Source organism: Camelina sativa, chromosome 16 (assembly GCF_000633955.1).
Source record: "Camelina sativa cultivar DH55 chromosome 16, Cs, whole genome shotgun sequence".
NCBI classification, from domain to species: Eukaryota; Viridiplantae; Streptophyta; class Magnoliopsida; order Brassicales; family Brassicaceae; genus Camelina; species Camelina sativa.
In genome coordinates this window covers 25,436,169-25,448,066 of record NC_025700.1, presented here as the reverse complement: position 1 = coordinate 25,448,066, position 11,898 = coordinate 25,436,169, and the positions used below count along the sequence as shown (strand labels likewise).

The 11,898-nt window shown below is 37.3% G+C and overlaps 4 protein-coding genes across 5 annotated transcripts in view; 1 reads left to right on the top strand and 3 right to left on the bottom strand.

Moving 5' to 3' along the window:
- LOC104754042 (magnesium transporter MRS2-10) overlaps positions 1–710 on the bottom strand; it is an 8,992-nt gene extending 8,282 nt beyond the window's left edge. The window contains exons 1-2 of one of the 2 annotated variants that reach the window (XM_019237894.1): positions 312–710; positions 62–143 (exon numbers count right to left, since the gene is read on the bottom strand). In XM_019237894.1, the coding sequence (XP_019093439.1) occupies positions 62–122 (61 nt within the window). In that variant the 5' untranslated portion in view covers positions 123–143; positions 312–710. Of the gene's footprint in view, positions 1–61 lie in introns of both variants that reach the window. The other variant, XM_010476202.2, reaches the window with a different exon arrangement.
- On the top strand, positions 948–3,977 carry LOC104752419 (vacuolar fusion protein CCZ1 homolog). Its single transcript, XM_010474549.2, has 10 exons — positions 948–1,281; positions 1,484–1,679; positions 1,839–1,932; positions 2,008–2,191; positions 2,272–2,381; positions 2,466–2,561; positions 2,714–3,139; positions 3,227–3,382; positions 3,487–3,701; positions 3,801–3,977. Exons 2-10 carry the CDS (start codon positions 1,498–1,500, stop codon positions 3,829–3,831), a joined length of 1,494 nt encoding a protein of 497 aa, XP_010472851.1. The 5' UTR covers positions 948–1,281; positions 1,484–1,497; the 3' UTR covers positions 3,832–3,977.
- On the bottom strand, positions 4,099–5,262 carry LOC104752420 (chaperone protein dnaJ 8, chloroplastic). The gene is made up of 3 exons (XM_010474550.2): positions 4,867–5,262; positions 4,633–4,701; positions 4,099–4,493 (listed from the first exon to the last, which is right to left on the bottom strand). Exons 1-3 carry the CDS (start codon positions 5,104–5,106, stop codon positions 4,311–4,313), a joined length of 492 nt encoding a protein of 163 aa, XP_010472852.1. The 5' UTR covers positions 5,107–5,262; the 3' UTR covers positions 4,099–4,310.
- Positions 6,103–10,947, bottom strand: LOC104752418 (pre-mRNA-splicing factor CWC22 homolog). Its single transcript, XM_010474548.2, has 7 exons — positions 9,468–10,947; positions 9,172–9,361; positions 8,803–8,906; positions 8,583–8,679; positions 8,178–8,479; positions 7,720–8,025; positions 6,103–6,719 (listed from the first exon to the last, which is right to left on the bottom strand). The coding sequence occupies exons 1-7, from the start codon at positions 10,818–10,820 to the stop codon at positions 6,366–6,368; spliced, it is 2,706 nt and encodes a 901-aa protein (XP_010472850.1). The 5' UTR covers positions 10,821–10,947; the 3' UTR covers positions 6,103–6,365.

Genomic DNA, 11,898 nt, shown 5'->3' with positions numbered 1-11,898 from the left:
ACATCAAGTCCAAGGAGAGGTTGTCTCCCTGATGGAGAAGGACGAGAAGCTGCAGCATCCCCTCTAAGGTTAATAGCTGAAGCAGGTCTTGGAGGAAGCAAACGCTCTTTGAGCTCAGACATTGTTGCCAATCTCCAGATACACTGAAACAAAACCGAATCAAGTACACAAGGATGCAGTAAACAATTACAAGGGTCTATCTGTCTAATGCAGAGAAGCAGGGTATGACTTACAAAGACCAGAAGCAGCTAAGTAATAGTGTATACAACAAATAACAGATCAAAATATAAGTAGAGGAAGAAGTTTCAAACCTCTACAGTTAAAAGAAATCAAGACCGATCTCGGTGTTGTAACTCTTATCACACAAGGCAAAGGATCAGAAAGCGATTCAGAGTTATAAAAATTTCCACTTTCAAAACCCACGAAGAGTCATCGAATCGTATTTGGATAGCAGAATCAGATGGATCATCTCGAGACAATAAAACAGAGGAAAAATCCACCAAAAGAAAGTACAGAAAAATTCAGACAAAAATAACTCCGACGAAGAAACCCTAAAAACTATAAATTCGAAAGGGGATTGAATGAATGAATGACTTGGTTTGAGTAAATGCTAAGAAGAAGAAGAAGCAAAAGTAAGAAACTTTTGGTTTGGCTGAGTTGTTGGATACTTTACTTGGATTAAAGAGAAAGAGAGAGAGGTTAATGCAAACCGATGCTTCTTAACTAATTTATATTGGTTTAGTAGTAGACTGACTCATCTGAGATTGACCGGTTTAACACAACTTCCAATTCCATTATCATAAAATTGCTAACTAATGCATAATAAATTCATCAGTTAGTGGGATCATTCACAGAGAATCATAGATAGATTTGAGGAGACAAAATCAAATTATTCGAAGGGGGTATAGTTAAGGTGACAACGTGCGGTTAGANATTTCTTAAAAAAAAAAAAAAAAAAAAAAAAAAAAAGAGAGAGAATTATTGGAAACACACAATTGATGATGACGTGAGCCGATGAGAATCTGAAGATCCTCCTCTCTACGACCCGAGTCCATTTATTAGACCCGGTATGACCCGTTTTACCTGGTTCCTTTCCTCTCTACCTACCACGCTACGTCGAGTTTTGCTGCTAACGAACATTTTGTGGAGGATTCGCCTCGATCTGAATCCACAATCAATCATCAGATATCATCAACTTTGCGATTCTCGTTTATTGAACTTATTGCGATAATCCACTAGGTCGATCATTGGACTTTGTTCTTTGTGTTCATCCTCTCAAAGGTAATCAATTTCCCCTAATTTTATATGAATTTCGCTATTTTCTCAGACGAAATTGATCAACTTTGCAATGATCAAAATCGTAAATTCACTAAATTGTCTTCAATAGTTATAGCCTTCTCTGGTGATGATTTAACTTTAAGATACAGAGTTAGTTAGTTTTATTGCCTGATTTCCGAATATGTGCTTTTTTTTTTGTTTTAAGGTGTTGAATGAGCTATGGGAATGGCGTCCATGAGCTCTACTTGTGAAAGCCTTCGTCTTTGCGTCTTTGACTTGACTAGAGGCCAAAACGAAGGTCAGGAATTGGACAAGATCTTGTTCTTCTATCCTCCTGATCTTACCTTTTCGACTCAGCTTTCCGTTATAGGCCTCAGCGAAGGGCTTATCACGTTCACCAGGTCAGCTACTAGTGTGTTTTTTTTTTTCTATTCTTCACAGAAATGTTCTAGCTGTTGTTTGTCTCATGCTCACATTATTAGTCTTTTGTGTTATTTTAGTCTTTGCTTGTATTTTTTGGGTGTTTCTGAGACAACGTGGTTTATGGAATATAAATGCAGACTTTTCTCTCCGGAGGCAGCTTGTGAAGTAATAGAAGCAGAGAGACATTCCCATGTTTTCTATGAGGCCGAGCCCGATATATGGATGGTCATGGTACAACATTCTCAATCGCACTTTTATTCATATGCAGAAAGAGAACAAAATCTTATCTGTCTAAGATTTTGCTAGGTTGTGGAGAAAAATAAGGACATTGAAGCCGTATGGAGGGTTGATGCATTGCGGAGAGTGCTGAAGGAAGTGCACTCTCTCTTTGTTATGTTTCACGGGTCTATTAGGGCATTGCTTGAAAAAGAACCAACTGGAGGACTTATAAGATCGCACTTGTATCCATTCATCACAGACTATTTAAATGGTAAGCAATATCCACCAAATCTTAGCCCATTCAATCCCTGAGTAATAGCACTTTTCAATAGGTTTTCTATTTTGGGGCAGATCTTTTTGTTGGTAAGAAACATCAGTTACCTTCCTTCCGTGAAACTTTGAAAGAGCGTGGTACAGTTCAGATGCTAACTCTAGCCAGAGATGCCGCACTTGAAGTTCAGGTTTGTTGCTCCCTCAGATGATCCGTTTCACAATAACTAACACAATAGTTCACTATTTTGACTAGTATTTATTTAGATGTACAGTCTCTCGTCCGAGTGCTAGATTCATGTGCTGGGACTGTTCGATGCCACTCTGTGATTTTGTTTCATGATCTACTGGTGTCAACAACTCTCTCACCTGTATGTTTTCAAATCCCTCACTCGCAATATTCATTTTAGCCAATATTGTTGAGTTGATAAGATTCTTAAACTGTCGTGGTATGTGTAGACTATATATAATGTCCACTAATACTAAACGTTTTAGTCTTTTTCATGTCCCTCTGGTTTGTCAGGATGATACCGTCGACTTGTTTGCATTTTCTGTCATGAGATTGACCACAAACGCACTATCCTCTGGCACAAGTTCCTGGTCATATCTACGCAAGGGATCCGTTCCACCTCAAATTTCTTCTAGATCTACATCGGGCACCCCTCGTGGTTCAAGTGGTACATTGCCTTCAGGAAATGGTAGTAACACAGGTCGTGTTATTAGACCTTTGCAGCACGATAAGTGGTCAAAAGGGAAAGACGGGTTTCTTGTAACTGATATATGGGGTATAGATGCAACCCCAACAATTTTGCTACAGAAGACACAAGAAAGACTTTACCTTGTGACTTATCAATACAAGAGTGTCACCTTAGTTCTTCTCGTGCCTACCGCTGCAATTGTTAATGGAGAACTAGACATCTCATTCGTGAAGCAGCAACTTATTGAAAATGTTAGCTCATCTCTGTAAACCCTCTCTTGCTTCATTGTAAAATCTTTTCGGACTACGTAGCTCATCATCTCTTTGCATTTTTTGCAGGCGTCGGCGAAAGTCGTGAAAGTCGAAGAGAAGCTATCGAAAGGATGGGGCGGTGAGAACGCTTACCATGTAAGCGGTTACCGTTACTTGCTAGTTGATAATGACATGGAAGTTTCGAGAGCTTCTCCACCAGGAAAGGTAGCAACACTAGCAAAGGTGAGAGAACTCCCATCAATCATATTCATATACTGCAATCTCGTTAGTAGCATAACGAAGACAAAAAGTGTATCAAACTCACAAAGTTGTCTTTGATTACGTAGGAGTCTTTGCTTGCACTAAACAAGCTAAGGGAAGAAGTGGATACAGAAAAGAGCCGCTCGAAGCAAGAGAAAGACATGGAAATATGCATTCGGGCAAAGAACAACGCTTGGGCGATTGCGCGTGTAAGCAAAGGTAAAGAGCTTCACATGGCTTTAGAGAAGGCAAGTGAGACTCTTCTTGATGCTACAGACTCTGTCCAAAGATTCAGCAACAGGTATTGAGTTTTTTTAAGTTACTAGTACTAAAGTTACCAAGAATTGAGTTTTCCAATTTTAAGAAAGAAAAACGAAATGATGTTGCAAATTTATTTCAGGTACTGCAGCGGAGCATTCTCTATGGATTAGATTCAGCAATTGTTTTGTTTGTTTTAAATTCTTGTAGAAGTTGCAAAGGTTTTTGAAGTATTTTGAGATGTGTTTATAAAGAAACCGTTACAAGGAAGAAGAATGAGAGTATTTGGTGGCTTTTGTCTACACATCTAAAAAGTAAACGTGGAACTTGACTCTTGACCCTTGACGGTTTGAAAAAGTCAGAACAAAGACTTTAATCCTTTATTAGATTACTTGCAAATTCAGGAAAGCTAAAACACTTTCAATTCTGAATTTTAGAGATTTTTTTTACAACGAAGGAGAAATTACTTTATTCACATTTGTTTCTTTAAGCAATCATTAGAGGAGACAAATTTCACCTAATTTACATTGTGCTTTCTCCAAGTCTCTCTCACTCTCTTTCTGATTGTTGTTATTTATATACATAACATTTTCACAATTGGATGATTACGAAATTAGTGGGGGAATCTTTGGTTTTGTTTTGTCGAGAATGATCAAGCGTAAGGATTAACATGAGAAGAGTAGTCACGGGTTCCTGCTCCCTCCCAACCCATCCATTCCTCCCACGTGTCGCAGTCTGGATCATTCATTCCGTTCAATCCTTCGTCATATACATCGAACGGCTCAAATTCCTCCGTCGTCCCTTCCATCTGATTCTTTATTTGCTTCAACACAATCTTCATATTACCAAAACAAAAGACAGAGAGATCAATTTTCATAATTTTCATTACAAAAAAAAACGAAATTACAGTAAATCAGTTTACGTTAGCCAATAAAAAGATAAGAAGTAGTTTTCACATGTAAACACACGCTTACATCGTAAGCTTCGTTGATCGTCTGAAACTGTACACCACAATTGCTTCCTCTACAAACATCAGGATGATACTGCAACAATCAAATCAAAAAAAAAAAAAATCCGTCAGAATAAATTTTTTTAAAAAATATCAGATTTAAGTAACCCAGATAAGCAAAATCGAATATTTTGTTTTTTTTTTTGTTTTTTAATATGCAACAAGGTAAGGTTCATCACAGATCCAAAAAAGGACAAACCTTTTTGGCGAGTTGTCTGAAAGCTTTCTTGACCTCGTATTCAGATGAATCGGGTCGGATCTTAAGAGTTTTATACGGATCCATTACAGAAGATGAAGAACAAACGACTTTTGTTCTGTTGAGCATCTTTGTGTCCTTTCTTCTGCTGTTTTTCAATCGAAACGATGATGAAGTTGATGAAAACGACGATCCTGGTAGACCCGAGAATCCGTTTCCTCCGATCGTCAAAGCAATAGTCATGTTTAGAGGTTCACAAGATTGGAATCAAGCAGATAATTCAAAAAAGATTATGATTTGTAGAAAGTGAAATAAAGGGAGAGTTTTTTTTTTAATTATTGGGAAGGGTTTGTTTAATAATGGATTTTAGGATGATTTAATGGATTGGATAAAAAGAGAAAGAGAGAAGAAACGATTACTTATAAAGGGAACTGAGCGGTGACTCATTCTTTTGTCATCTCAAAGTGTCCTTATCCATAACGCTACCGATTCTACGGCCAAGTGTTTTGTTCTTTTACTATTCTTAAATATAAAAAATTATCCACTCCTACTTTTTTGTTATTATGTTTTTTAAAAAATGTTAATTTTATTATCCAAAAATAAAATAAAAAAGGCATCTACTGTGTTTTGTTTTGAGGTCTAAAATCTGGTGTGTGTTTTTTTTAACAAAATGTGAAAGAAGAAGGAAAATGGTTGACAGGTTGGTACTTGCATGTTTTTTAAATTCTAATCAAAGTACTATTCAGTTTTTCTTTACTAATTAAGTATGTTTTAGTTTCCTGTGGGTACTAGTTTAGTTTAGTTTCACACAAAACTAATAGCACCCAAGATCTGTTTTCTGTTTTCTTTTTCTTTTTAGAAACAAATATAAGAACCATTAGCACGAATTGAGACGTTTTTTTACCACAGTAATACTTTCAGATTACTTTGAAGAAATCATTTTTGTAGATATTTGTTTCTTTAAAATAGTGATGATATATTGACTTTCAAATCAGAAATAAAGACCGATGGTAATATCCGTTCTTATCCAAAATCATTTGAAGAACTAATATACGGAAAAAGATTCCTTCACAATTTGATACTTCAAAAATATCTCATCAAATCACGCAAATAAATTTGGATCACAAAATGTACCAAAATAATATCACATTCATCTACACAGTTTAGTACAACTGATATTACGTTTAGACGTTTAGTAGTACACAAAGCTATTATATGGAACTTAGCTAATTTTCCCTATAAGAAAAAACACAGCAAGCTACATAAACGACGTTCTTTGAAATTTGAAGAAGACAACACAAGAAAAAAAAAACATTTCCGTTCACAACATTGATTGTCTAGCTAGTCTCTCTTGTTATCAGCTTAATATGTAGATGATATGCAAGGAACAGAACAGGATGATTGCTCACTGAGTTCTCATGTAAACTCTAGTTGAATAATCCAAAACAAGATGTGAAATTTTCAAGAATTTTTGGTAGAGACAAACAAGCCAAACACAGGTTTCAAGCTCTTCTTCTTCGCTTCCTCTTCTCTCTGTCGCTTTCATCCGAACTAGAAGAAGAGGATGATTCTGACTCAGATTCAGAGTCAGAACCAGAACTGTCAGATCCAGACGATGATCCTGATTCTGATTCCGCAACTTGCTTCTGCTGTTGCATGATCAGGCGTGGCATGTTCTTCAGATACTCTCTCAGGTTCTCTGTGATGCCTCCAAGACCAATGGATGTAAAGAAGTTGATTGCAAACCTCGTGTTCTTTGGATTATCTTTAGGGAAGATAGATTCAAGTGATTCCTGCATCGTTGGATCCTGAAGCCTCTCATTTAGCAGCCTTATCCCCAAGTGTTCTGATAATTCCTGCAATCCATGCAAAATTGTAACCAAATCAGCACAACAGTCTCAAAAAAACCAATTTCCACCTTCACAAACTTTATCAGCAGAGTCCTAATTGTGAAGCAATACATCCATAGTTTGATAATGAATAGTATGAACAAGTAATTAATCAATCACATCAACCTATCTCTAATCAAATTAATGAGATAAGCAGCTCTGAACATAGTAAAATGAGTTTCATGAAATGGTGAAATGAGGTTCGAGGATTCTAGTTACCTGGAAAAGGATCTTAATAAAGATACGAGATGAGGAAGTTGTGTCCTCCTCAGTTAACCGAATGTAGGCAAGCACATGCCAGGGGAGAGCATCTGTGCCCAGTAAATGGGCAAAAAACTTGGCCACGTTACGCAACTTGTTTGTCTCAAGACGGTGAATCATGGAATACTGCTGAACAAAGCATTTCTCAAAATTCTCTTGATGAATTTTGTTGATCATGCAGAAACGTTGACCCAACAACCCGTAGTAACGCAGATAAGTTCTCTCCTGAGAGCAACACTCCAGGAGCATTATACATAGTTCCATCTGCAACGTTGATTAGATAAGAATTTTATAAGACTTGTGTACTTCCAGCAAGTCACAGATTTTAAGATGGATTGATATCAAATTAAACAATAAAACATAAAAGTAAAAGAAGCACANCAAGTGATTCCTGCATCGTTGGATCCTGAAGCCTCTCATTTAGCAGCCTTATCCCCAAGTGTTCTGATAATTCCTGCAATCCATGCAAAATTGTAACCAAATCAGCACAACAGTCTCAAAAAAACCAATTTCCACCTTCACAAACTTTATCAGCAGAGTCCTAATTGTGAAGCAATACATCCATAGTTTGATAATGAATAGTATGAACAAGTAATTAATCAATCACATCAACCTATCTCTAATCAAATTAATGAGATAAGCAGCTCTGAACATAGTAAAATGAGTTTCATGAAATGGTGAAATGAGGTTTGAGGATTCTAGTTACCTGGAAAAGGATCTTAATAAAGATACGAGATGAGGAAGTTGTGTCCTCCTCAGTTAACCGAATGTAGGCAAGCACATGCCAGGGGAGAGCATCTGTGCCCAGTAAATGGGCAAAAAACTTGGCCACGTTACGCAACTTGTTTGTCTCAAGACGGTGAATCATGGAATACTGCTGAACAAAGCATTTCTCAAAATTCTCTTGATGAATTTTGTTGATCATGCAGAAACGTTGACCCAACAACCCGTAGTAACGCAGATAAGTTCTCTCCTGAGAGCAACACTCCAGGAGCATTATACATAGTTCCATCTGCAACGTTGATTAGATAAGAATTTTATAAGACTTGTGTACTTCCAGCAAGTCACAGATTTTAAGATGGATTGATATCAAATTAAACAATAAAACATAAAAGTAAAAGAAGCACAGGTAAGTATAGATTATCAGAGTTTGGAAGAAGTTACCTCTTGACCAGGTTCAAGCTTAATTTTAAGTAATTTGTGACCAGCTTCCTCAAAATCAACACTGGACATTATGGTCAGGTAGATTGTCCTCCTAAGATTAACAAGATTAGTCTCTGTCTCGTCTCTTATTCTCATTTGCTCTTCATCTTCTTCATCAGAATCATCTTCCTCCTCATCATTATCCTCTGAACTAGCATCAGAGCCATCTTCATCCTCAGACTCCTCCTCACCGAGTAACTCTTTCTTCAGCGCCTCGTATTTCTTTTCGTTCTCAACAAAGTCAGGATCAGGTTTGAAAACATCTGCAATCAGATAAATGTAGAATTAAGAGCTGTTTCGGTAATTCCAAAATAGTAACCTCTCTCTAAAGCATGGGGTAAAATTTAAATACAATACGAAGCTTACCAAGAGCAGTTTCAGGATTAATTTCCTGACTAAGAGAGATATCGTGTGAATATTTTTCTTCAACAAGATCTAGCTCAGGACGAACGGCCGGATGTCCCTGAAAGTAAACCGTCAACAAGATTTATGAGCATTATGCTATCCATGACAATAAGCATACTGTTATATCAACCACAACCCCATAATATCAGATTCAAACTCAATGAATCAAGGAGTATGTTACCTGAAAGTTCGCTTTCCTCGTAGCATAGAGACTTTCAATCAAGTACTGAACTCTCTTATCTATCTCTCCCTCGTGCAGTATACCACGAAACCGCTCAAAAATCCCTGAATTAACAACTGGAAGAGCTTAGGAACACAAATAAAAGGAAGAGCGGTGGAAATATAGAGCATGTATGCCATGAAAAGTTGTTGAAGTTTGAAATGAAAGAGCTAAGACACACAACCAAATTTCCACATCATCCTTTTCCAATTGTCATTTGACTTTTGAAAGAAATAGATGCATTAAGTGTAAATTCATATAGTCTAATGTTTCTTCAACATAACAAAACAATTTCTATCCAACAAAAAGAGAGGTTGAAAGGATTTTTACCATGCAATCCTTTTGGTGTAACGTCTTGAAGCATCGCACCACAATCCGTCACAAACCCAACAGCCACCTCGACACTGTCATCAGTTGGGTATTCCAGAAGTAGAGTAAGTAACTCAAGTGCTATGATCTCCTCAGCGACTTGCTGGTTTACTAGATGTGCTATAAATTTTACAGCAGCAAGCAATTGAGGCTGCCAAAACAAATATGATACATAACAATGTATAAATATGATATATATATAAATCAAAATGGTTGAGAAAACTTTTAAATTCGGAAAGCCAAAAAATAAGACAAACCTTGTCGTTACGCTTATACGCTCTCTTTAGCTGCAAAACGACCCTTTTCAAAAGAAGTTCAGCAACTTCAGGGAATTTGGCGTTAATAACAGCGACTAAAGCTGCAAAGACATCAGTGAATCCAGGAGATGCCATTTGAGACTTCATACATGAACGGCAGAAAAGTCCCCTTCCTCTGATGAGATTTTCAGCAAACAGTTCAGGGATTATGTTCTTGATGTTGCTAGCATTAACCTTATTCACAAGCCCATTAATACTTTTACGGAGAGCATCCCATGTAAGCCGTTGATACTCTACGCTGCTCTTATCTTCCACCTCCTTCATCATGCGTGCTAGCTTAAATGGAGGAATATAAACTCCTCCTGTTTTTCCCAAGGCCATAGCATTGCTCTCAGACGGATTGAGTTCAGCCAACTTGGGCTTTGGAACCTCAATCTTCTCTTCCCTTTTACTGCTATCTTCCTTTCTCACCTTGTCCCTTTGACTATTATCATATCTATCATTGTGTCTCCTGTCTCTTTCATCGTCCCTCCGACTCCTACCTCTTCTTTCAATTTCTCTACGCCGACTCCCATTCTCATGCCCATCATTCAAGTCTCTGTCCCTCCGATCCCTCTTCAAGAGACCTTCATTACCTCTATCAATTTTCTCTTTTCCTCTTCTCTCACTCCTAATCTCACCTTCCTCATCGTCGTCAGATGCTCGATGATCCCTATGTTTCCTCTCGCTTCTTTCTCCCCTACCTCTTCTACTCCTCTGCCTATCATCTTCTTCATCAGAAGGTTTATCTGCTAGGACTCTACTACCCCTATGACTCCTCTCTCTACCCTGTTTCTCCATAACTCTGGGGCTTCTCTTCCTACTTCTCCGTACATCAGCATCTTCATCTTCCAAACCTCTACGAGTATTTCTTCCATCTTCAGTATCCTTTGAAAGATGCTTACCACTATCTTCATCAGAAGAAGTGTCAGCTCTAACCCTATCCTTAATTCTTCCCTTACTGACCACCCTCCTCTCACCATCAGCATCACTATATACCTCAATTCCTTTACCTCTATCATCATCATAACCAGAGCCTGCTTCTCTTCGTCTGGCTAATTCCTCATCATCAGAAGAAGTCTCTTTTCTGACCTTATTATCTCCACGGCGCCTCTCAACATCGACGAAACCAGCACCAATCTCGAGATCTCGTCGCGAGCTCTTGTGGTCCTCGTCATCAGAAACCCTAGGACGACGAGAAACATCTTCAGTCTCGATCCTCGATCGCATAACATCAGGGCTTCTCTCTCGTCTTCTCCTATCCCTTCTTCTAACTCTCTCGTCTTCCTCGGAGGAACTATCGTGCCTACCCATAGATGGAGAAAATAATCGAACTGCGAATGAAGCAAGAACCCTACTGAGAGAGATCTGAATCGGCGGGCGAGCAAAAAGTGATAGAGAGAGAGAGAAACTGGTGGGGGAGACAAATCTTCTTCTATTTGGGTTTTTGTTACGCCGACACGATGTCCTTTTATCGATGCTCAAAACGGCACAATGTGTACATTTTTAATCTTAATCTTGGGTGGACCGTTGACGGGTCGATACGAAAAGTAAAATATAAGCCTAATGGGTCAGGGCCCAAATTTGTATGAGGGTTTGTCCTGGTTACACCTGAGTCCAAAGAGTACATTTTATTTTGTTTTGTTGAGAATAATAATAATGTGAGTTATCAAATCCGAATATTTGCGAATTCCAAGAATTACTAACTTTAAGAAAGATGCCATGTATCGTGTGGCATATGCTTTCACCTAATTCCAAATTTTATTTTCACTGTATTTGATTCTCGTTCTAAGACCACCTAATGTTGACCCCCAAAAATATACTACTAGGTAAAATAATTTGTACATTAGTGTATTTACAAACAAGTAATTTCTTGGTAAAATAATTTGTACTCTATATTTTTCTTGGTTACATGGTAAATTTATTTCAAGAGATACAAAAAAGGTTTTGAATGACACAAAAATGATCAAACGAAACTTTATTAATTAATATATATTAGTATTCTGAACAAATCAAAGCACATTATTTTGAATAAGTCTCAACGGTCATTGATTATAATATTACCTTGAGTCCTTGACTAGAGTTGAAAAAAGAAAGTTATCATGTTTAATCAACAAAGCAAGAACTGTGCCGAGAGGAGACCTGTGGATCATAATCAATAGTACATCCTTAATAAACTTTAGTAATATTTTCCGCAATTTTTTCTTTTCAATTTACGAAAGGATTAAAGATGAATTGTAGAATCTATAAATAAATAAAAAGGATGAATGAAAAATTAGCTGTGGAATAAAGAGGGAAAAAGGTCCCACGTAAGAAGAATACGATAAGACAACTATTTTTTTCGACTTCTAAATTTTTCAGACAACAACAAAAAAAAAAAAAAAAAAAAAAA